Source organism: Jaculus jaculus, chromosome 15, assembly GCF_020740685.1.
Source record: "Jaculus jaculus isolate mJacJac1 chromosome 15, mJacJac1.mat.Y.cur, whole genome shotgun sequence".
Taxonomy (NCBI): Eukaryota; Metazoa; Chordata; class Mammalia; order Rodentia; family Dipodidae; genus Jaculus; species Jaculus jaculus.
Genome location: NC_059116.1, coordinates 32250958 through 32277270, shown reverse-complemented (window position 1 = coordinate 32277270; position 26313 = coordinate 32250958). Strand labels below are relative to the sequence as shown.

The 26313-nt window shown below is 39.3% G+C and overlaps 1 protein-coding gene across 1 annotated transcript in view; it reads left to right on the top strand.

Annotated features, from left to right (window-relative positions):
• Positions 1-25946, top strand: part of Dsc1 (desmocollin 1) — a 29402-nt gene extending 3456 nt beyond the window's left edge. The window contains exons 3-16 of the mRNA XM_045135225.1: positions 736-938; positions 2207-2326; positions 3258-3413; positions 12209-12353; positions 13446-13612; positions 15228-15362; positions 17081-17266; positions 17731-17990; positions 18111-18253; positions 20950-21162; positions 21885-22127; positions 23374-23495; positions 24585-24815; positions 25749-25946. Of these exons, the coding sequence (XP_044991160.1) occupies positions 736-938; positions 2207-2326; positions 3258-3413; positions 12209-12353; positions 13446-13612; positions 15228-15362; positions 17081-17266; positions 17731-17990; positions 18111-18253; positions 20950-21162; positions 21885-22127; positions 23374-23495; positions 24585-24815; positions 25749-25946 (2522 nt within the window). The remainder of the gene's footprint in view (positions 1-735; positions 939-2206; positions 2327-3257; positions 3414-12208; positions 12354-13445; positions 13613-15227; positions 15363-17080; positions 17267-17730; positions 17991-18110; positions 18254-20949; positions 21163-21884; positions 22128-23373; positions 23496-24584; positions 24816-25748) is intronic.
• The last annotated feature ends 367 nt before the right edge of the window (positions 25947-26313 follow it).

Here is a 26313-nt window from a genome sequence, read left to right as displayed (position 1 = left end):
CGTGTCAATAAACTCATTATAATGTGAGAGTGTTGTAAGTGAAAAAATGCATTTTACAAACCTGCTCTACCACACAGTCCACTGCGCTTGTCCCAGGCTCACTAGGAGTCTTTCACTACCCCGGACAGCATTAGAGAGAGGATCCTACCAGACCCCCCTAGCCTGAGAAAAGACAGAAGCCAAAACCCACACTTCAAAATACAGTTCTTACAGAATGTGTGCCACTTTCACACCACCATGCAAAGCACTGCAAATCAAAGGCCGTCTGTGTGTTGTGTGTGTGTTGATATCTTACTACTGAAAAAATTAAAATACTCCAGAAATTCCCCTTGATGTTGCTATGCAACACACACACACACATACACACCAGTTATGAGGTAAAGCGGAAGCAAACTAAATTGATTAAAATGGATTCTTAAGTCAATTTATAATGAGAGTAATGGGTGGGGCTGGAGATGTAGCTGGGTAGTTGGTGGAGTGCTTGCCTTCCATGCATAAGGCTCTGAGTCTAATATCCAGTGGCACCTAAAAATATGTGAATAAAAAAAAAATAGGAAGAAAGTAGTGGGAAGCATGACTCCACTCATTTAATTATTTAATTTTCATGGCTCCTAAGTTTTAGCCTGACAGGTGTTTCTGGTCCCTGCTCTTTCTTAACTCCCTTGTCATTCCTGTAAGACATGTTCCGTTCCTGTTTCACCTGACAAAGTGCTGTGACATTTTTCTTCTCTGCAGTGAATCTGGAGGAGTGTCTCAAGTCAGCCAGCCTAGCCCTGTCCAGTGACCCAGCCTTTAAAGTGCTAGAAGATGGCACGATTTACACAACACGCGACTTGCTTTTGTCTTCTGAGAAGAAGACATTTTCCATTTTGCTTTCTGACAGCCAGAGGCAGGAACAAAAAGAGATAGAAATTGTGCTATCAGCAAGAGACAAAAAGGTAAGATGGGCAAAGGATTCAAGTAGCCTCGTGTCTTAATGTCCTTAGGAAAGCCCTTCACTTCCTGTGCTGCTTGTCAGGTTAAAATTGTCATCCTTCAATGATCATTTGTTGTCCTCCACTTTCATTACCAAACATGCTGACTAGACTCAGAGAACTAAGCACACAGTTGCATCATGATGAAGGAAGGTGCAGCTGCAGCGAGGAGCGGAGTCAGAGTATCACAGGTTTCAGAGAGTGTTTTGAGGTGTGGCAGGAAAAACAGGAACTAGGCAGGGGTGGGGGGGCGCTGGGGAAGGGGGTGGGGGAGGTCTGCAGCTCAGAGCAGAGAGCAGCAGGCGAGGATGCACCTTCCCACCCTCTGTGGCTCCCTCCCAAATGACTAGGTACGTGCTCTCCACGGAGAATGGAGATTGTCTCAGACCCACTCTCATCTTCTTAGCAAATTCCACAGTGCCCCGCTCTCTCTTCTGAGCGGACATGTTGCCAGACCACTGGACTGGTTTGAATATCATGAACAGGAGCTAATTTTTTTTTTTTTTTTTCCTGGCAAGGAAAGGAAATAAGTGCTAGAAGTGCAAAGGGAAAAGGTTTCTAAATTTTACATCTTCCATCAAGCAAATTCAGCAAGATGATCTTAGCCATATAAACTTATTAACTGATTCAATTTATAAGTAGATTTTTCAGCTAATTCTCTTTTGATGGCAAGAACACTTCACTGAGTTAAAATATGTTTACTGCTTACAAAATAGTATTCTTTTATCCAAATTATACAGTATCTCTAAATTGCATACAACTCACTTGAATAAGTAGCACCCTATGTCTTTCTGCAGGTACATAAATACTTGCACTGTAGACAGAGTTTCAAAAGATCTGAATTGTGACATTCTTCTTAGAATAAAACCACTTTTTCTACTTGTGAATGGAGTATCTCTCCTTGGGGTCAGGGGTGCGCCATAGTTTCTCAAAAACATCTATCCCAATGTCTTTCAAGTTTCTGATTGTTAACTGGTTACACCAGGAACTATGTGGCACTACGGAACAAAATTTAGTGTGCAGTTGTGTGTGTGTGTGAGTGTGTGTGTGTGTGTATGTGTGTATGTGTGTTGATATCGTATTACTGAAAAAAAATTGAAAACTCCAGAAATTCTCCTGGATGCTGTTATGCATCACCCTTATTTTTTTCTCCATGCTAGCATGCATGTGAAAACTACAGTTCCAAGGATACTAAGTCATGTTATGTGTTTCTCCTTTCTCATCAAACATAGGTTTTTAAAAGGAGGAATTCCAAAGACACAGCCCTCAAGCGCAGTAAGAGGAAATGGGCTCCGATCCCATGTTCACTGATGGAGAACTCCTTAGGTCCGTTTCCTCAACACGTTCAGCAGGTCTGTTCCATATTGATGTATTTCATGTCTTAATGATTTTTTGTTCTTAAACTTTTCTTTTCAAAAGGTACACAAAGGGATGCAATTCAGTGGTAGAGTGCTTGTCTAGAATGCACAAGACCTTGAGTTCCATTCCCAGTATGACATTAGATAAATAAATAACTAAATCACAATGTATTGAACTTTTGAGCTATTGGCTCATCTACTCCCCACAACAAGGAGAATGTGAAAGTGACCCAATAGATTTCATTCTTTTCTGCCCAAAATCATATTCAGCACTTCAAACCAAGTTTTATGTTTGACATTTTTATGCCTTTTAGTTTGCACCACAATTCAACCAAATACAATGCTAGACATTTAAGCATTCATTTACAGAGACTATGTCCAGAGATTTGACACAATTCAGCTCTTGCCTAAACTAATAACACTTATTCTCCAAAAATGGCTGCTTTTTGTTTACTATGTTTTCTCAGTCTCATATAGCTAGAATGCAAACCTAGGAAAATTTTGAAAATTTTTGAGTTTTGAAGAATTAATGATCTGGAAGAGTTGCATTACATAAGAGTAGTCACATAATTTTCAATCTCAGATAATTCAAAATCTCTGGATTAAAAAAAAAACTTATATGTAGGGATAAGAGAATATGCCTTGTGAAAGCAAGTTATAATACAAATGTTATGGCTATGAAAGTAATGAAATGTTTGGGATGAAACAGGGACACAATGCATATTATTATAATTATTATTAGGCACACTGCACAGTATTACTAAGAATTCAGAAAACCTAGAAGTAGTGGATCAGAGGAACAGAGAGAAGAAAGAATAGGTGAGTGAGAAGTAGTACGGTAGAAATGAACCATCACAAAGGTTAGGTTGAAGATATTAGATATGACATATTTGTTCTGCCCCTAAATTGTAGCTTACTGTTGTAGATCCAATCTGATGCTGCACAAAATTATACCATCTTTTACTCCATAAGTGGACCAGGAGTGGACAAGAAGCCTTTCAACTTGTTCTACATAGAGAAAGATACGGGGGACATCTATTGTACACGCAGCATCGACCGTGAAGAGTATGACCAGTTTTTGGTAGGATTAAAGAAACATTTATTCAAAGCTGTTTATTGTTGGTTCATTTATATTTCAAATGTTGATTTTCTGAGTCAAATATTTTACTTAATATTTGGAATATTATTAATATTCAATGGGAACAACACATCCCCACTGGTGCTACTGCTAAAAGAATGCAGACAGAGGTTGTAAGAAAGGCAGTAACATGGGCTGGAGAGATGGCTTAGCGGTTAAGCACTTGCCTGTGAAGCCTAAGGACCCCGGTTCGAGGCTCGGTTCCCCAGGTCCCACGTTAGCCAGATGCACAAGGGGGCGCACGCGTCTGGAGTTCGTTTGCAGAGGCTGGAAGCCCTGGCGCGCCCATTCTCTCTCTCTCCCTCTATCTGTCTTTCTCTCTGTGTCTGTCGCTCTCAAATAAATAAATAAAAATAAAAAAAAATATTAAAAAAAAAAAGAAAGGCAGTAACAGGGGCAAGGGGAAAATACGGGAAATGCAATGGGAAAATTTACAGGACAGATTTTTATCTATAAGATTCTAGAGAAGCAACAAAGAATTTTATTGAGTTCGAAGTTCTCTTTATAAAATACCTGTAATTGTCAGCCACGCCTTTATGTTGTGAAACACATTAGCTACAAGAAAAGAAAAAGGTAAAGGGGGCTGGAGAGATGGCTTAGCGGTTAAGCGCTTGCCTGTGAAGCCTAAGGACCCCGGTTCGAGGCTCGGTTCCCCAGGACCCACGTTAGCCAGATGCACAAGGGGGCGCACGCGTCTGGAGTTCGTTTGCAGAGGCTGGAAGCCCTGGCGCGCCCATTCTCTCTCTCTCTCTTCCTCTATCTGTCTTTCTCTCTGTGTCTGTCGCTCTCAAATAAATAAATAAAAAATTAAAAAAATATTTTAGAAAAAGGTAAAGGAAAACTGACCCATGGGGTCCATGCCCAGGAGCTCTGACTAGTTGTTCTGAATTGGGGCTCAGTCAGTCATCCAAGGTGACCTTGAATGTGAATGAAATGGTTGGAGCCCCTGCAGTAGTCCCTCTAAAGCCTGGGGCTCATTTCCCCTTCTTTCTCAGCAGTTAAGTAATTTGAGTGCCAGGTTATTTCCTTAGCAACCCAGAAGGTACTTACCAGCTATCTTCTTCTACCTACGGGCAGATGCTTTCTCTTCTAAAAATTTGGTCACATCTTTATTTCAAGCTTCACGTCTCCTCATGACCCTTGTGTTTAACCTGATGTTGAATGATAGTATTAGGTTCTTGCTGTCTTGAATTGTGAGGGTGACACAGTTCTTACATTCATGGGCAGTCCAGAGCACACATGTGAAAGATGAGCATGTGTTGGTGGCCACATAGATTCAAGTCTGAAAGACGTTTACGATTGTGGGGAGGAGATGTGGAGAGCTTCCAGGAAGATACATCCACAATAGGAAATCTGCTTGGAAGCAGGCAGGCTGGTATGTGCCTATAATTCCTACACCTGGGAGGCTGAAGCAGGTAGATCACAAGCTCAAGGCCAACCTGGACTACTTAGTGTGATCCTATCCTAAACAACAACAGCAATAACAAAAGAAAAGAACAAAGAGCACATTAACTATAACAAACTCTGGCTGGATTGTCGTTTGATACATAGATTGCGAAATACAGTTGACAGAGATGCTTTAGGACTATAGAATGAGTGTTAAAGACTTTATTCTTCATAAAAACCACACTGCTATAAGACTGTTATATATAAAATGTCTTCAAAGTACTCATTAAGGTAGTATACATTTTAAAACAATATGTTTTCATATAAGTATTTCAGAATTAAATACAGAGTGGTATTATTGTGATATTCTTTCTTTAGAATTTCATGTCTTTAGAATAAGCATATTTTTCTTCTAATAATATAAATAATATAAACCTATTTTTTTTTTTTTTTTTGGTTTTTCGAGGTAGGGTCTTACTCTGGTCCAGGCTGACCTGGAATTAACTCTGTCATCTCAGGGTGGCCTTGAACTCATGGCAATCCTCCTATCTCTGCCTCCCGAGTGCTGGGATTAAAGGCATGCGCCACCACGCCCGGCTATAAACCTATTTTTTGAGAATAGTAAATTCAAGTTCTTATAGGAGAAGTCAGCAAAATATCATGAAAACTTTTTATTTCACTTTATTTTTTGTGGTGCTGGGAGTTATAGCCCAGAATGCTGTACACAGTAGTGGACTCCACTACTGAGCTACATCTCCAGCTTAGTTTACCTTTCAGTGTCATTTATTTATTATTTATTTATGGTGCTGGTGATTGAACAGAGACATCAGACATGTTCATTGTCCAGCCAGCCCCACGGCAAATATTTTGATCTGCCTATCCACAAACTCAACAATGGATAAAGAGGATATAAATTCCTTGCTGCTTTTATCAAGAGCCATATTCAATACATATCCTTCATCAATAGTAAAGTTGGAACTTTAGAAGTCACTCTCACAAAGAAATAAAGAGCCACTTACCCTGCATGTCACATCCTAACTTCGTTATTTGTTCTGCTGAGAGATGATGTGACAAGGTCTAGTTTGCTGCCTTTGTGTTTAAGGGCTTCTTGTGAACACTGTAAGAAGGAAGAGGAGAGAATGGAAAACAACAAGCTCTTTTTCTTCTTTTGACATTTTTATGGGATTCAAAAAATAGTTTTTAATTTATGTTCAGTATAAAGATTTTGAATAATGTTACTTCAGGAATTATCCATATTTCTCTAATACTTAAGATTGAATTTACATCAAGAAACCACTTTCTTTTTTACATTAAATTTTATGATAAAACATATTAAAATAAAATTTACATATTTTTTTACTAGATATAGACATATTTTTTATCTAAACAAAACCTGTTGGTACCATCCTTTCCCTCCTCTTTTCCTGAAGAGGCCTTCCTCATTGGGGATACAGGTCAACCCCATTGGGATTGTGGGTCATACATTATGGGGGAGGGAGAGGCAATGTCTGTGTACAAAATGTCCAAACTTGTGGTTCTAACAATCCTTCCACCCCTTCTTCTTCAAAATTCCCTGAGCCATGTTGGGAACATTTTAAGTCTACTTCAGTGATGGGCACTTAGGATCCTCTGGATCTCTGGTTTGGTAGATGTTGAGTATCCTCAGTGTTTATCTCCATCACCCTTGTGCTGATATCAGATTCACTAAGAAGGCAGCACTCTTTCTCCTTTTCCTAATTCCTCTGTGGTTTCATCTGGGGTGGAGTACACTGGGTCATTTATCTCCTCAGGTCCAGTTCCCGTCTGGAAAAAGAGAAGCAGATTCTCCAACAGAAAATAAAGTCAGTGCCAGTTAAATGGGATAACCATTATTAATTACGAGAGAATTTGAAGAGTGCACTTATAGCCCAAGATTAGTGGGAGCTTGACAATGGAAAGCAGAATCATTATCTGGATATGATTCTGACTTCTTTCCCAGTTCCAGACATGGCTTCCTTTCCACTGCGTGGATCTGTTAGCCAATCAAAGAGCAGTTGCTTATCCACCATGGCTGTGTGCCACTATTGCACTTGTGTGAGCATCATTTTAGGGTAAATGCCCATCAAGGGAATAACAGGGTCTATTGGTAACTCTATATCCATCCTTTTCTGGAGTCTCCATAATTATTTCCATAGTGGTTGTACCATCTTACATTCCCACTAACAGTGAATGAGTGCTCCTATTTCTCCACATCCTTGCCAACATTTGTTTTCATTTGATTTTTTAATGTTTGTTATCCTTACTGGGGTGAGGTAGAATCTCATAGTTGTTTTAATTTGCATTTCCCTAATGGTTGGGATGTGGAACATTTTCTTAAGTGTGTGTTAGCCATTTGTATTTCTTCCTCTGAGAACTCCCTATTCAGTCTCTGCCCCACTTTTGGAGCAGATTGTTTGATTTTTTTTATTGTTTAATTTTTTGAATTATTTGTAGATTCTAGATATTAGGCTTCTGACTGTGATATAGCTGGTAAAGATTTTCTTAAACTCAGTGGATAATCTAGTGGCTCTGCTTATAGTACATTTGTGCAAAAGCTTTTGAGCTTCATGAGATCCTATTGGTTGAGTGCTTGTTTAATTTCCTAGGCTACTGGGGTTTTGTTCAGAAAGTCTTTTCCTAGTCCTATGTTGTGGAGAATGCCTCCTATGGTTTCTTTCAGTAGTTGAAGAGTTTCAGGTCTTATATTAAGGTCTTTAATCCATTTGGACTTGATTTTTATGTATGATGAAATGAATGGGTTTAATTTTATATTCCTACATATGCTCATCTAATTTTTCCAACACCATTTGTTGAAGATGCTGTCTTTTTTCCAGTCTATATTATTGACACATTTGTCAGAGATCAAGCAGCTATAGTAGTTATTTGACCTAAGGTCTGGGTCTTCAATTCTTTTCCATTGGTCTACATTTCTGTCTTTATTCCATTACCATGCTGTTTTTGTCACTATAGATTTGTAATATACCTTTAGATCAGGTATGGTGATGCTTCCAGAAACCTTTTTTTTTTTTTTTTTCTGAGGATGAAGAAATGTTTGGATATTTGAGGCCTTCTGCAATTTTATATGAATTTTGAGACCATTTTTTCAATCTCTGTGAAGAATGATGCAGGTATTTTTACTGGTATTGCATTAGATCTGTAGAATTGCCATTTTTACAATATCAGTTCTGCCTCTCCATGAGCATGGGAGGTCTTTCCATCTTCTCAAGTACTCCTCTATTTCTTTCTTGAGTGTGTTTATGTTTTCATTATATAGGTCTTTCACATCCTTGGTTAGTTTTATTCTGAGGTATTTAACTTTTTTGTTGCTAAGAAAATGAGGCAGCTTCACTGATTTCTTTCTTTCTATATCTTTGTCCTTTGCATATAGAAAAACCACTGATTTGTGCATTGATTTTGTACCCTGCCACTTTGTTGAAGGAATTTATTACCTTTAGGAATTTTGAGATGGAGACTCTCAGGTCACTTACATGGGATTGTCCCATCTGCAAATAGGGTTAACTTGACTTCTTCCTTTCGAATTTGAATCCCTTTTATTTCTTTCTCCTGCCTTTTTGGTTGGGCTAGTACTTCTATTACTATGTTGAAGAGCAGTGGTGAGAGTGGGCACCCCTGTCTTGCTCCTGATCACAGAGGAAACTCCTTGAGTTTTTCCCTATTAGGTGTTATTTGGGCTTTAGGAGCTTTATATATAGTCTTTATTGTGTTGAGACATACCCCCCCCATGAAACCACTTTCAAATTAATAAAATTTATCAAGTGAAGTATGACAAGAGCATAATGCAAGCTGTGGAATGACCTAGATTAAGATGGAATGGGAGATTTCTCTGTGAGAGAAGTTAAGACTAAATTAGAGAGAGAGAAAGAGAGAAGGAGAGAGAGAGAGAGAGAGAGAGAGAGAGAGAGAGAGAGAGAGAGAGAGAGAGAGAATGGGCACGCCAGGGCCTCCAGCCACTGTAAATGAACTCCACACACATGTGCCACTTTGTGCATCTCACTTATGTATGCACTGGGGAATTGAACCTGGATCCTATGGCTTTCCAGGCAAGTGCCTTAACCAGTCAGCAATGTCTGCAGCCCCAAATGCACGTTTATTTTTTTAAGGTACACTGCATGCTTTATTTCTCAGATACAGCCTAAGTATTCACCACTACTCCTTATAGCTTGGATAGGACATGAATTCTAGTAGTCTGTTTTCTTTGCTTGTACCTGGTAATAGCTGTCTGACTTACCTCAGAACATTTCTGGTGTTCAATGCCACAATGTTGACGATATTATGTGCAAAGTAGAAAGCTTTTTAAAACATACAAGGTTCATACTACAGAATTTTGTCCTGGGGATTTTGGTGGAATTGACCAATCATCTGTATATATATATTAATAATAAATTATGTTTTAAATAATTTGACTTATTTGATTACTGAGAATAGTGGCCACAGGAGCTGGGAAGATGGCTTAGCACTGAAAAGGCACTTGCTTGCAAAGCGTAATGGCCCAGTTTTGATTTTGATTCCCCAGTACCCACATGAAGCGAGATGCACAAAGTGACACATGAAGCTAGAATTCATTTGCAGTGGCAGGAAGCCCATACTTGTTCTTCATCTTCCTCTTTCTGTAACATTAATAAATATTAGAAAATACTGGCCATGGGTCAAATTCAATACATATTTTTTACTGTGTTCTTACTCTTTCCTGCCCTGGTGTTTTGTTGTTTAATCCTGGCTCATGAATATATCCTGGGCATGTGCCTCTGTCACTGCAAATTGCTGGTTTGTTTTAAATCATTACACTTAGGTAACGGTACAGGGATATACACTTGGGCATTTTTGAAAGTCTTCCAAACAGCAGAAGAGAGCTTTCAATTCTACATCTTTATCTGATAGAAACTGGTTGACCCTTCCTCTCTGGAGGGTGGGGAGAATCTATACTGTCTGAAAGACCTGGAAACTATGGTCCTTCTGACGTGTCCAACCAGAAGCTCCCTCTCACTGATACTTTTTTGGTTTTCCAGACGTGCAGGTCTCTCACTCTTTTCCATGCATGCTGCTAATGCCCCTCTGCGCCTGTGCAGTCTGGTCTTACTCTTCTCACTGTCTTCACTCAGTCTGCACTGGTTGCCTCAGACCACAAGTGCTCTGGTGGAGGCTGTTCGAATTTTCCCAACATGATAGCAATTTCAGAAAAATAAAGCACGGGAGGCCTAAAGGAGATGGATTCGTCAGACTCCAGAAAAATTCAAAGGGGGAAGAGTATGAAAATCATGGTTCCATGATATTTAAATAATAGACTTAGCCTGGTTGAAAACAGGACTAAGATATTATTCCTCTTAGTATACTAGAATTGCAATATATTGTTGCTTTTGATAGAGAATAAAGACATCTTCTGTACAAAGCCATTATCTGAGCCTTTTCTGTATATGTGTAATGTATTTGGTTTGTGGTGTGTGTGTGTGTGTGTTTGCGCGTGTGCATGTGTGTAGTGTATGGTGTATGCACGTGTACGCGCCTGTGCACTCACTTGGAGTGGGGTGGCCCCTGCTATTCCTCTCTGTTCATTCTTATTGGTCTTGCTGGAGCCAGGGTCTCTTGCAAAATTTTTTCATAAGCCTTTAGGATTCTCCTGTCTGTTCCCTTCAGGACAGGTTCTAGATGCACATGGCCACTTCCTGCTGTTTATGTGGGTCTTGAGGGTCTAACTCAAGTGGTCTCTCAGTCCTTCTTAGGTCCTCATACTTGCACAAGAAGTGCCCTTAACTAAGCCCGCTCTGCAACCCCACTTGAAGTTTTTCTAAGTGTAGCTATTATGACTAAGTAAGAAGGTATTTACTAATCACTTGCTCTGTTATGTGAGGGTGAGTGGATTCTCCAGGTGATCTATGTGAGGCTTTTGTGATTATCTTTTTCTTAGCTTCAGTGTCCTTGTTTGCACCAGTCATTTCATTCAGGCTTCTTCTGCAGATTCTTGGTTCATTGGTAGTAAAAAGATAAAATCAGAATTGCACTGGAAACGAACCCCTGCATCTCCATCAGCAGCATGCGAAAGCATACTTCCTTGCAGTCAAATATCAAGAAATATTATTTCAAACTGCCAGAGCTTGTATGGTGGGAAACAGATGATCTTCATTTTCACTGAAGAGAGGGAGATTAAGAAGAATTGGTGTAAATTATGGCAGGATGGGCTTAGGCAGAGGAGCAGTCTGATGCCCTGTGAGGAGGTAGAAAAGGCTAATGGAAAGTTTTGGAGAACAAGCTTAAGGGGTAGTTTCTCGTCCTAAAAATGAGAAGTGGCTGTAACTGCATAGGAGTGTTATTTATTCAGGACTTACCCATTGTAAATCATGCTGTTACTACGATAGATGCTTCAGTGACAAAAGTATCCACGAATGATAGGCTTCCATGCCTAAGCATAATTATGCTATACCAGAGATATTAAATAGTTTTATGCTTTTATTAGTCTCAGATCACAAAGTGGTGGCATTTTAAGAAAGAAAAAAAAATTAACATCATCTGTAGGGGGAGAATGGAGGAACTGTTAGAAGAGTGAAAAGGGTGACATTTGCGTGCTGTGGATAGGGTGGTAACGATGCATGGTGTAGGTGACAGTGATGATGGTGGTGGCGACGGTGGCATGGATAGGAGTGGTGTTGGTGGCAGCGATGGTGGTGGTGATGGCAGTGGTGGTAGTAGTGATAGAAGAAGAGGTGGGGCAGTGGTCCCACTCTGCAAGTACTTATTGAACACTTTGCACAAGCCACATGAGAAAAATGTAAATATGGTTTGATGGAACTTAAAGGGGAAAGCATTAAATCTTGTTAGCCTGGGTCAAGATACATTATTTTGACATGGAGTTTGGCATATGTGCATATTGTATTTGCATCTTCATTAAAAACAAATATATATTTATGGTAGAAAAACAAACAAGAACAGGAAAGAAATAACCCAGAGATAGCTGTGATATATATGCATATATAAAATCTATGAATATCCTTTCCAAAATACTTTTACCAGCATAAGTACAAGGAGCCTACATTTGTTCTAATAACTAGAATAGCGTACAGTTAACCCTGAGGCCACCTGGAGTTCTGGGTGCTGGGACAGCATGGTACTGTGATGGAGGAATAAGAAGAAATAATACATTCAGGACACTGAAGCTATGTGGTATGCACACTCTGTATGGACACCATCTCTCACTTGCATCATTTCCTAGCACACATGCCTGTGGGTGGTGTTTAAAAGTGATACAGCCTGCCCTGCTCCTAGGCTTGCTTTTGTACATAGCTTGTCATTTGAGAACAAACTGTTATTTCCCTTCCTCCCAGGTATATGGCTATGCGACAACAGCAGATGGCTATGCCCCAGACTACCCTCTTCCCTTACTGTTCAAAGTTGAAGACGACAATGATAATGCTCCTTATTTTGAAACCAAACTGACAGTTTTTAGTATACCTGAAAATTGCCGATCTGGTAAGTTCATGTTTAATGGTGATATGGTAAAGAATTTGCTTAAAACTTAAAAAAAGAAGTGATTAGGGCTGGTGAGTAGATAAAAATGTGATATGCAAGTGTGCACATCTGAATTTGGCTCCCCATAATGCAAGTAAGAGCTGCATGCTATTGTGGGTATCTGTACTCCCAGTGTGCCTACAGTGAGAAGGGAGATAGAGAATAAAGAATCACCCCAGTGTTGTGGGTCACCTAGCCTGGTGATGGCAGCAGAAACAACAATGAAAGACCTGGCCTCCAACAAGGTGGAAGGTGCGGACTGATACCCAGCGATGTCCTCTGGCCTCCACACAGGGCTGTGGCAAACACATGCCCACACTCTCACCCAGGAACACACACACATCATAAATACACCACAATACAAAATATAACTAGAATACCTAATTCTGTTATTACTTTTCCTGAGTTTTGGGGGTACTTTTAATTATATACACCCTTCTCCCCATTAGAAACTGATATTGTATAACTTTCCTACTCAGGGTTAGGTTGAGCTGATTCAAAAGATATTTGTAATTTTGGAAATTTTTATTTGGCTCAGTTCGCTTTGAACTTAGTTGTTGAAGTGAAGCTTGATTTCCAGCTGGATTTTGGAAACTTTGTGGTTTGAGAACATTGCTGGATTTTCTGAATGCAAATAGTAGGATGAGATGGCAGGAAGGAATTTCTAGCCAGGAATTCACAGAGAATGTCATGAGAAATTACAAGTGCACCAGGAAACACTGTGTCTTCTAGTCAAATAAGTTATTTCATTAATTTATCTGTTCCTTGGTGGATTTTTTAAAATAATCATTTACCTAAGGCTATGAAAGGTTAGATACAGGAAAAATTCAACTTTCCCTTATAATCCAGAGAGGGACAAAGGAGAGGGACAAGAAGAAGCCCCAGGAAGATCCATTTTACCATGTCGAAGAATATTTTTAACTGTCTATTGTAATTTAAAGAGTTGACTTTTGTAGGTTGTGTATGTATAATCCCACTTGATTTTATTTTATCCTTGGTTTGTAGTTATATTAAGATTTTAGTGTTTTGACAATATTGGTTTAATCTAAATAGGAACTTCAGTGGGACAAGTGACTGCCATAGACAAAGATGAACCTGGAACTCTACACACTCGCCTGAAATACAAAATCCTACAACAAATCCCAGATCATCCAAAGCATTTCTCCATACACCCAGATACAGGCGTGATCACGACCACCACACCTCTGCTGGATAGAGAAGTAACAAATTGCTTGATTAACTTACCAGTTACTCTGCTGTTTTTAAATTGATAGTTACTGCCAAAACAAATTACAATCTGGCTATTGTTGTTTACTCCTAAGCATCCTTGACTGTCCTTAGGGCTACTTTTTTTTTTGGAAACTTCCTTTACTTCTAAAAAGATGTTGATATAGTACAAGGTTTAAGGCCAGCGTCTACTTGCACTCATTGGTTTGATGTGGTATGACCTTGTCGTACTCAGTTTCTTTCTGCTTTATAAAAAAAAGTTAATTTTATTTTACTGCACCATATGAAGTTTAAAATTTTTTTTTTTTATTTGAGAGCAACAGACAGAGAAAGAGAGAGGCAGATAGAGAGAGAGAGAGAGAATGGGTGTACCAGGGCCTCCAGCCACTGCAAATGAACTCCAGACATGTACGCCCCCTTGAGCATCTGGCTAACGTGGGTCCTGGGGAATCGAGCCTTGAACCGGGGTCCTTAGACTTCATAGGCAAGCGCATAACCACTAAGCCATCTCTCCAACCCCCATATGAAGTTTTAAAAATTTAATAAATGTTACGTTAAGGCAATTTTAGGCTTAGCAATTATAAGTGAAGAAAGTAACCTTACATTTTAAAAATGTTATAGTAAGCCAATTAGCTCCAGTATTAGTTATTTTTTTAATCATTGCTGTGGCAATATTGGTTTTATCTAAACAAGAATAGTGCTTGGGTACCTGACAAAAGCAAATTAAGTAGAGATGTTTTATTCTGGCTTATGGTTTGAGGCGTGTAACCCGTCATGGAAGGACAGCATGGTCTGAGGGTGCCTAGGCTGCCGCATCCACTTAGGAAGCAAAGAAATGAGTGCTGCCCATTCTCAGTTGCCCCTGCGACGATTCCTTTCATTTGGCTGGAGACTTCCAGCCTGTGGGTGTTGCTGCCCACAATCTGGATGGCTCTTCCCTCTTCAGTCAACATCTCTGGAAATGCCTTCCTAGACATGTTGGGAGGGGTGTTTCCTAGGTGACCCTAAACACAATCAAGTCGGCAATCCAAAGTAACCATTTTAGCCGGGCGTGGTGGCACACGCCTTTAATCCCAGCACTCGGGAGGTAGAGGTAGCAGGATCGCCATGAATTTGAGGCCACCCTGAGGCTACATCATGAATTCCAGGTCAGCCTGGGCTAGAGTGAGACCCTACCTTGAAAAATAAAAAAGCAAAAACAAAAACAAAACAAAACAAACAAAAAGCACACCCAGAACATTATAGCCTTATATTACACTAATTGGGTAATCACTTATTCTGTATTTGTGTTTAATTTTTTTTTTTTTCGAGGTAGGGTCTCACTCTGGTCCAGGCTGACCTGGAATTCACTATGGAGTCTCAGGCTGGCCTCGAACTCACGCTGATCCTCCTCCTACCTCTGCCTCCCGAGCGCTGGGATTAAAGGCGTGCGCCACCGTGCCCAGCTAATTTTTTTGAAATAACATTTTGGGCTGGATACATAGTACATACCTATAATAACTTTAAAAGAATATTTGTAAAATAACCACAACACATACAGCCTCTATGGTAATTTAAAGTTGCAGTAAACAGAAGTGTTCACCAATACACCATTTTCTTTTCTTTCAGAAATGTGACACTTACAAGTTAGTCATGGAAGTTCGGGACATGGGAGGGCAACCTTTTGGTTTATTTACCACAGGAACAGTTACTATCTCTCTTGAGGATGAAAACGACAACTCACCATTCTTCACGCAAACTTCCGTGAGTATTTCTGTGCCCGTCTACCTGGATTCATTTGCTTTTTCAAAAGTCAAATCTAGAATTTGGCAGCTCTCTGAGATCACAAATATTTAACTAGCATTTACTTAAAGTAACACAGAGAAAACGTGATTCTCACAAGAAAAATCCGTGCAGTACTTCTTTGGGGTGGTAAGGAAATCGCCATGCTCACAGCTGAGCCTGACACAGCTCCTGTGTGCAAGATGCTCTTGATTACTGAGCTCTAAAATCAGACGCACATTCTTTTGTTGGGAAAAGAGGCCCTCTCTCTGATGTCCTTCACATTTCTAGGCAGGCTTTATATGTTCTGCTTGGGTTAGAGTCCAGCCTTCTCCCCCAAGGCTCTTCCTGGATCATGTATGACCAAATTTTGCCTTCACATTAAGCAAGCATGTGGAAACACAGGGAATGGTTGTTTTTATAACCTTTAATAAGTAATTTCCCATTTCCATTTTCTCATGAATCAACACTATAGTACTAGTCATAGAATGAAATATCTGCTAATACAGTGATAGGTATATTTATATAATATGTATTTTTAAAATATCTATTTTTTTATTTATTGGTGAATTTCAGGTCAGCTTGAGCTAGAGCAAGACCATACCTCAAAAACCAAACATAAATAAGGGCTGGAGAGATGGCTTCTCAGTTAAGCACTTGCCTGTGAAGTCTACAGACTCCAGTTTGAGGCTTGATTCCCCAGGGTCCATATAAGCCAGATGTGCAAGGTGGCTCATGCATCTGGAGTTTGTTTGCAGTGGCTGGAGGCCCTGGCACACCCATTCTCTATTTGCCTAATTCTCTCTCTGTCTGTCACTCTCAAATAAATAAATAACAAAAACAAAGAGTTCAAAAAAGCATAAATAAATCCTAGTTTTAATTTCTTTTATCTGCTTATGAATTCATCTTCAATACCTTGTAAAATCTCATTTATACTTTTTTTTCTATCTTGGGCTTCTGTCTCCATATTTGTTCTGAGAGGAAGTGTATGACTTAATTTTTCAAAAAAGAGAAAACTTTTAAAGTATTCGTTAGTATCAAAGTCAATAAAAAATCACTGGGCAGCAAGCTATCTAGTAATAAGAAGTCAATGTATACTCTAATTATGTACAGGTATTGTGTGGTGAGTGTGTTATAAGAAAGCATTTATCCAGCGCTTATATTTAAAAAGAGGAGGACTGTAAATACCACACAGGGACAGAGAAGAGACAAATCTGATGACTAGAGTGAGAGGAAAATCAGCTCAGAAGTTCAACAGTTAAGGCATGAGTCATCTTTTGGGAATGGAAAAAAGTCTGGAAAGTAGCTTAGGAAGAAAGAAATAAGTGGGCTGGAGAGATGGCTTAGTGGTTAAGCGCTTGCCTGTGAAGCCTAAGGACCCTGGTTCAAAGCTCGATTCCCCAGGACCCATGTTAGCCAGATGTAAAGGGGGCGCATGCGTCTGGAGTTTGTTTGCAGTGGCTGGAGGCCCTGGTGCATCCATTCTCAATCTCTCTCTCTTCTTGTCGTTCTCAAATAGATAAACAAAAAATGAACAAAAAAAGAATGAAATAAGCTATGCATCAAATCTATAAATATCTTGTCAATTTATGAGCCTACATTATTTATGTATCACCTTTTCTTCAAAATATCATTTTGAGAATAGAAAAACTAGTGTTAAATTGATAGATTGATAACTAGAAAGTAAATTTGTTTTTTAGTATACTACTGAAGTTGAGGAAAACAGAATAGATGTTGAGATTTTACGAATGATGGTACAAGACCAAGATTTGCCAAACACGCCTCACTCGAAAGCGGTGTACACGATCCTACAGGGAAATGAAAATGGAAACTTCAAAATTACCACAGATCCAAATACAAATGAAGGGGTCTTGTGTGTTGTCAAGGTAAATAAATTCATCATTTAACTTGTTTCAAGAGTCTGTCTAGTGATCCAGTTTAGGATTGTACACTTTGATGTCACCCTATCACTTGACTTGGGTACTCAAGTAATTGTTTTATTGTATGTAACCAAATCTCCATCTAATTATTTGTATGTTTCATCTGGGGTGGTCTATAGAATCATTGTTAGTTATCTCATATAACACATAATGGAAGCGTTTGAGATTTTCAGTTATCTGATATTTAAAGTTATAGTGAATAAGGAAGGGTAAAATGAGTTGAAACTGGAAATCAACCACTTTGTATTTCACAGTACTGATCATTTCAAGAGCTCATTATTAGGTTTTGGTTAGCACCAACTTCTGATAACGTTTAAAACATAAACATGGCATTCCTTTTGTATTAAAAGTCGGAACCATTCATCCTCCATAAGTGATGTCTGTCTGATTAAAGAATGTTTATTGAACAGCCGTTGAACTATGAACTCAGCCGTCAAGTCATTCTGCAAATTGGAGTTCTTAACGAAGCCCAGTTCTCTAAAGCAGCCAGCTCCCAAACCCCTGCCATGTGTACGACAACCGTCACTGTTAACATCAAAGACAGGGACGAGGGTCCCGAGTGCCAGCCCCCCGTGAAAATCATTCAGAGCAAAGACGGCCTGCCAGCTGGCCAAGATCTCCTTGGATACAAAGCTCTGGACCCAGAAACAAGCAGTGGTGAAGGCTTAAGGTGACGTACTTTTCACAAAGCTCCTTAATTTTAATTGTGCTATTACTGATTTCAATTTTAGGAAAGTTCTGTGGGTTCTCTCTGTGGCTTTAGCATTTACATTTGATTTCTAAAAATTAGGTATCAGAAGTTAGGAGATGAAGACAACTGGTTTGAAATTAACGAATTGACCGGAGACTTGAAAACTGTAAAAATACTAGACAGAGAATCAAAGTTTGTAAAAAACAACCAGTACAATATTTCTGTCGTGGCGAGGGATACAGGTGAGTGCCATTTTCTAAAAATAAAATATGAATATTGGATGCATTTCTAAGATAACATGGTGTGAAATTCATTAGTTTCCAGGTCATTTTTTAAATTTTTATTCATTTTTATTTATTTATTTGAGAGCAATAGAGAGAGAAAGAGGGAGAGAGATAGAGAGAGAGAGAGGGAGAGAGAGAAAGAATGGGCATGCCAGAGCTTCCAGCCACTGCAAATGAACTCCAGATGTGTGTGCCCCCGTGTACATCTGGCTAACGTGGGTCCTGGGGAATCAAGCCTCGAACCGGGGTCCTTAGGCTTCACAGGCAAGCGCTTAACCACTAAGCCATATCTCCAGCCCCGGGTCAAAATTTAAGGAAAACCATGTTTACATTAATGTACAAGCAATGCACACTGCAAAGTGATGTATTCATCATAATTTCTCATTTTATTCAAACTCACCCAGTTTATGCCCTCATGCAGATGTGTCAATGACCAAAGTCTAAATTTTTAATTTTTTTTGAGGTAGTTTCTCACTCTAGCCCAAGTTGACCTAGAATTCACTATGTAGTCTCAGGCTAGCCTGGAACTCACAGTGATCCTCTTACCTCTGCCTCCCAGATACTGGGATTAAAGGTGTGTTCTGCCACGCCTGACTTGGTTTATATTTTGAGTATCATATTATTTGATATCTGCTACATAAACAGTGACAACCTCAAGTATATCCATTTTGTTTTTAGTATTACGATGATTTCAACATACTGAAGGGTTCAATCCACCTCAAACAGTTCTCTTAACAGATCATGTATCCTATTTGCTAAAGAAAAGATCCAACGCTGGCTCACATCTTTGCTTTGGTTTGCAAGCTCCAAGGTTAACTCTAGTACCTATTCTGTAAAGAATATCCTTCAAATATTCTAAAGGAGTTATCTTGAAACTCTGTAGAACAAATATGCCTACCAGTCACTATTTTAAATATATTTAAATATGCATGTAAATATGCTAAATGTGTTGGCTAGTGTGTTTATGTACATGTTTGACCATGCAATATATTGCATAGGAATGCTATGAGCAAAAAACACTTAGTTTCAAATATCTGAAATTACTTGTGAAAGAAAGTCTAAATGTAAATACCATTATTTAATCATCTGCAGATGACTTTTTTCCTACCAGTATTTCACACAAATATTCTTTTTTTTTTTTTTTTTTTTGGTTTTTCGAGGTAGGGTCTCACTCTGGTCTAGGCTGACCTGGAATTAACTCTGTAGTCTCAGGGTGGCCTTGAACTCATGGCGATCCTCCTACCTCTGTCTCCCGAGTGCTGGGATTAAAGGCGTGCGCCACCACGCCTGGCTTCACACAAATATTCTTTTCATGCAATTATTTTAATTTATGTAGAAAAACATTCCACTGAAGAATAGTCTTAATGATCACTTTAACAAAATGTTTCAATGTTAGACCTGTGCACAATGTTGGAAAATGAGAAATTGCATAATTTACTTGTTTATTTTAATTAAAAAATATTCATTTATTTATTTACTTGAGAGACAGAGAGAAAGAGGGAGAAAGAACGAATGAATATGGGCTTGTCAGGGCCTCTTGCCACTGCAAATGAACTCCAGACACATATGCCACTTTGTGTATCTGGCCTTATGTGTGGGTAGTGGGGAATTGAACCCAGGACAGTAGGCTTTGCAAGCAAGCACCTTTAACCACTGAGCCATCTCCACAGCTCATTTTAATTTTCAAACTACACTGTTAATGGGACTTTATTAACTTTCACAAATGATAATGATATAATTTGACTATTTCTGAATTTCATTATATCTCAAACACAAATTATAAGTAGCATTTCAAATAAAACTACTCATTGTGTGTGAAATATTTGGCTAAAATAGTGTTGATCAAGTGATGAGTAAAAGATAGTTCTTGCTAATGAAAACATATCAATTGAATTGGTGTGGAGAAGCACAAATACCCTTTTCTAGCTTATTAACCTGATTTCTTTTAAACCACAAAAAACAGCAATTGCATTATGTTCAATGTAGTTTCATTAAGTCATAGTTAGGAAATACAGGCAGGTGACTGAGCTCTCAGATGGATCCCTGGGTTGTGAGCTCAGCGTTCCCTGTGTTGGCTGCAGTAGATGAACAACTTGTTCTGAGCAAACCCAGGCCACCATGACAGCCACTGTCTCTGTCAAAGCATGCTTGATGAGACGCTGGTACTCAGGCGAATTCTTAACTGTGACGCTCACTCATAGAGCACATGCTTCGAATGGTGAGGCCTTGTGTTCCTCCCCAGCGCCAGGAAAAAGTAAAGCAACAAAAATAACAAGACGGGAAGCACACAGAAGGTTTTAACGAGAAATTTAACGAACAATACAAGAGGTAAAGGAGTTGAGAAGGTCCCTGATGACCAGATGTAGTTTTATTCTTAGGATGAAGATTTGCTTTCCATAAAGAAAGATACAAGTCAATCCTGTCTTTCGCGGGTTGCTCTGTGGTGGCAGCCCCCCCTAACCTTACACCTTTCAGTTTCAGAAAGCTCCTAAAGAAATGATCTGATCATCCACTGCCCTTCTGCGCATAGTGACATAAAGCTGTCAGAGATCTGGGGGGCTCGTTGAAAGCAGAGGACAGCTGTGCATTCTATCAATTGTTGAAAATGAACACGTTTCTGAGAGGAGAAATAACCTGTTTTTGGCTTATCACAGGCGGCCGGTCCTGCACAGGAACATTAGTAGTCCTTTTGGAAGATTCTAACGATCACCCACCCCAGATTGATAAAGACCTGACAATCTGTCAGCATGAGAAGGATTATGCTGTTTTGGAACCTGTAGATCTAGATGGGCCTGACAATGGTCCACCCTTTCAGTTCCTTCTGGATAATTCTGCCAGCAAACTTTGGACAATAGAGGCACAGGATGGTGAGTACTTATGCTAAATCTTGCAAGCAACAGGGATTCCAGCTGGCTGATAATTTCAACTTTCACCTTAATTCGTCATAGTAAACATATTTTCACTTGTCTTCTCTTAAAACACACAGTTATGTTACACTTACCTTTTGTTACGAAGATATGTAACCCATTTTCAATGACTAATAAGTTAAGCATACATTAGTCTAACCTGAGATTAAAGTAGTATTGTGGATGGGTTAAATCAAGTGTCCCTCATAAGCCCATGTGTTTTGAATGCTTGATTCTCAGATGATGGCAATCTGAGGTAGTGCCTGGGTAGAGGAGGCGCATTGGGGGTGGGCTTAGGGGTCTTGTAGTCAGCTCCCACTTGCCAGAGCTCAGCTCACTCTCCAGCTGCTGTTTTGCCGTCTGCTGTGGCAAGGAGGGGACGGCCAGCCTATGCTCCACCACCCCCCTCCTGCCGTCACGGAGCTTCCCTCTGAGACTGGAAGCCAAAACAAACAACTTTCCTCCCCTAAGCTAATTTTAGTCGGGTGTTTGCCCAGCACCATGAAGATAAGTGCAACAAGTATCAGTTCTTTTCCTTGGTTTTCAAAGAAGGTAATTTTTTTTAAAGAAAAAAAAATTAGAATTTTTATGCAAATTAATCCCTGCTCAAGAATATCGAGTAGGAACAATATTGCTATTGAAAGGTCTTATAACGTATGTTCTCTCCGCCTTTGCCCTCATAGGTAAACGTGCCTTCCTTCGTCAGCGACACAACCTCAATTACAACTATTATTCTGTGCCTGTCCAAATCCAAGACCGACATGGTTTATCTGCAAAACATGTGCTCTCAGTGAGGGTGTGTGACTGCACAACTCCGTCGGAATGTAGAATGAGCGTTAAAGAGGAGAGGGATGTCAAACCTTCCAACGTGATACTTGGAAAATGGGCTATTCTTGCCATGGTGCTGGGCTCTGCCTTGCTGTTATGTAAGTATCACTTAGAATGCATTGATCAAGTGTCACCAAATGCGTGTCTGTTAGTCAGCTTTCCATTACTGTAATATCCAAGAAAACAACTTGTAAGGAGAAAAGGGCTATTTTAACACGGTTTCTGAGGTTTTGAATCTCTGTTGCAATTGTGCTTATGAGCAGGAGCGGGTGGTGAAGCCAGTTTCTCACTTAAGGGTAGATAGAAAGCAAAGACAGAGCAAGGAAGGGGGAGAGTCTCATGGTCCCCTTTAAGGCCTTTGTAGGGCATACTCCCTAATGACTGGATTTCCTCCATTAAAACCCATCTCTTAAAGATTCTTTCACCTCCCAAAGCACTCTAAGGTGAGGACTGAGACTTTACCACATGTACCTTTGGGGAAAACTTATCCAAACTGTAGCAGTTTAGAAAAAAAAAATATGACAATTTTTTTTTCAACTTAAGTCTCTCTCAGACACAAAGCACCACCACATTTACCAACTTTTCCCATAATCTTTACTGTGCCTTAATTCATTTTTATTTGCATTTTCATTAATTTGAATGCTCCTCTTAGCATTATATTACTTTATGTACCTGTTCAAACAACCAATTTTAAGAAATTGCTTATTTATACTTTGTTTATTTTTATTTACTTGTGTGTGGGGGGGGGGGAGAGAGAGAGAGACAGAGAGAGAGAATGGGCATGCCAGGCCCTCCAGCCACTGCAAATGAACACCAGATGCATGTGCCCCCTGTGCATCTGGCTTACATGGGTCCTGGGGAATTGAGCCTTGAACTAGGATTCTTAGGCTTCACAGGCAAGTGCTTAACTGCTAAGCCATCTCTCTAGCCCCTACTTATACTTTTGCCTGATTCTTTTCGTTTTGTTTTCTGTTTCTATGCCCTGTAAGTATACTCCATATGATTTTTAAATTTTAGTGAAGTTATCTCAAAATTTAGAATGAATTTTTTAAAGTTGTAAAAAGACACTTAAAAAAATTATGGGGCTGAGGAAATGGCTCAGCAGTTAAAAGCACTCGCTTACAAATCCTGCAGGCCTGAGTTCAATTCACAAGTGACTCATGTAAGCTGGACAAAAAGTGGCACAAGTGTCTGGTATTTGTAGCAGCATGAATACACACACACACACACACACACACACACACACACAAATAATGTTATTTTAAATCTTATAATCAAATTATTTAATATAAGCCAGGTAAAATAAGCACTATTCTATCTTCATGTTTCTTTCAATTGTTTTAGGTATTCTGTTTACATGCTTCTGTGTCACTGCCAAGAGAACAGTAAAGAAATGTTTTCCAGATGACGTTGCCCAGCAAAATTTAATTGTATCGAATACTGAAGGACCTGGAGAGGAAGTGACGGTAAATCAGATTTACCATCCCACTGAATTGTATGGCGACCTAGTGACCAGAACTTGATTATTCCTACAAACAGCAGTAACAATATTCCTACAAGTAGCAGTGAAAATAACCTGTGGTGTTTGTTGAATACCTACTATGTCAAGCAGAGTTTCACGTGCCTTGCATATTTTAATTCATTTAAGCTTTGCAATCCTATCACATTGCTTTCAAAGGGCTGTCTTAGCACAAGGCATTAAACAGCATACATGTATGCTCTCAGTGTTGTGGAGGATAGAAATCAGAAACAAAGGCCTGGAATGACCATGTTCTCCCATGAAGGCACCGTTTCTTGTTCTTGGCTTATGGCGGCACATCAAATCTTCACGAGATTCTCCACGTGCCTGTCAGTGTCCACATTTTCCCTTTTAAAAAGAACTCTGGTCATATTAGATTAATTAGATTACAGATTCAACAGATTAAGATGGGATGCCATGTCAACTTGTGTGATTCTATCAATAATAACCATGTTTCAAAATAAGTCAGATTCTGAGGTATGGGGTGGGGGTAAGGGTTTGTATCAGTCACTTTTCATTACTGTGACAAGATTCCTGACCAGAAGCAATGTATGGAAGGACAGGATTTTATTGGCTTACTGTTTCCAAGAGAAGTTTCATCATGGCAGGGAAAGCCTGGCAGGACCAGACAGCCTGGCACCACATCTTCACATCAGCAGGGAGCAGCTACAGAGCAGAAGAGCAGCAATCAGAGATAGACTACAATACTGAAAGCCTGCCCCCAGAGATACTTCCTCTAGCAAGGCTCTATCTCTTGAAGATCCCACAAGCCTCCCACACAGCACCCTGACTGGAGATTAAGCACTCTAACACATGGATCAATGGGGAATATTCCACATCTAAACTACCACAGACTTCAACCCATGAACTTTGAGGAGACAGATTTTAGCTGGGAATGCCTATGATATGGTTGTTTTCATTATTGGGATTTTACCTACAGAGAACTGAGGCACAACAAGTGACTTGTCTATAGTGTGAAAGAAATAAAGCAAGATAATTTCAATTTTGTTGATTTAATTTATAACTCTATTTACAGGAAGCAAACATTAGAATCCCCACACAGACATCCAATGTTTGTGACACAAGCATGTCTGTTGGTACTCTTGGTGGCCAAGGAATCAAAACACAGCAAAGTTTTGAGATGGTCAAAGGAGGAGTTGGCCACCAGACCTTGGAGTCCAGCAAGGGAGCTGTACAGGGAGCCCCAGATTCTGGCCGATATACATATACCGACTGGCACAGTTTTACCCAACCTCGGCTTGGTGAAGTGAGTCTCAAAGTCTTCAAGTTCATAGTCTATGAAAGTCAAGCACCATACATAAGGAATTACCAAAAGTTTTATTCCTCAGACTCTTGAAACACATCATCTTCCCAGTTTTATACCAGCATAGATATGGACATCACATCCAAAATAAGAGCAGAATGCTTTTAAGGATCTAATTTTGAAATCCAGTTTATAAAATAGAAAACCATGGGAGTCCTTTATGTAGATGTGTTCAGGAAGATTAAAAGACTGGTGGCTTTTTCATTAATAATATCAGAAAAAATCCAGGATAAAATATTGGTTTTAATATAATGAAAAGATCATTAAATTTTAACCATGCTGTCAATGTGCTTGAATTTCCCATGTAGTTATGGAAGGTTAGCTACCAAAATCAGCCAGACACATTGTTAGCGTCTTACTTTAGGTCCTGTTTCATTCCTTCATGTTTTCAATTATTATTTGGTTCAGATTAGTCAGGATAGGCAGATATGAACCAGTTTAATATATTACACTATTATAACTATGTGATATATCTTACTATATTATCACATATAATATGAATATATTAGAGTATCATAACTATATAATAGTGTGAACATAAGAAACGTACCTTATATGACAAGCTCCACAGGTAAATTTCAACGAAACCTACCTTATGTTCAAATGGGAAATTATTGCTAACTTATGTGATGTATGCATAGTCTTAACTTTCATAAATGTGTTCACTATGAGCATTGATTTATTTGCTATATTTTAAGAATGAATATAATACAGACCAATCATGTGCATTTTTTACATGTAGGAATCCATTAGAGGACACACACTGATTAAAAATTAAACAGTAAAAGGTAAATCCAAGACATCATTTTTATGCTAGTATGTTTAGGTGAGTTTTAAAATATATGTAATAAAATATGCTCTCTCTCTCTAACACAGAAGGTGTATCTGTGTGGACAAGATGAGGAACACAAGCATTCGGAAGACTATGTGCGGTCATATAACTATGAAGGTAAAGGCTCCATGGCGGGCTCTGTGGGCTGCTGCAGTGATCGGCAGGAGGAAGAAGGCCTGGAGTTTCTAGATCACCTGGAACCCAAATTTAAGACATTAGCAAAGACGTGCGTAAGGAAATAAGTGCTCCTTTTAGTAGAGTAACATGTGCAGGTGCACAGGGAGAAGTCTATTGGATGTAAACAGCCTTCCTTGCTTACTGGAGGGAAAGTCATGTATCGACAGGGTGCTTAGTATCAAGGTTGCCCTCCACTCACCTTTTCTGATGGATCCTCCATATTTTGTTCATTTTCTTTTCTGTGCGTGCATACATCTCCCTCTCAGAACTCCACTGTGCATGTTGCACCTTCTGTGTTGTGTGAAAACAGGCTCTTTTTGCCTGCTATGCAAGACTATGGGAGAGTTGGGTACTGTGGAGGCCTGATCAAAAAAAAAAAAAAAGAATTTTAATTTTGGATGTGCTAATTAAATATTTTCTTTAAAATCTTGG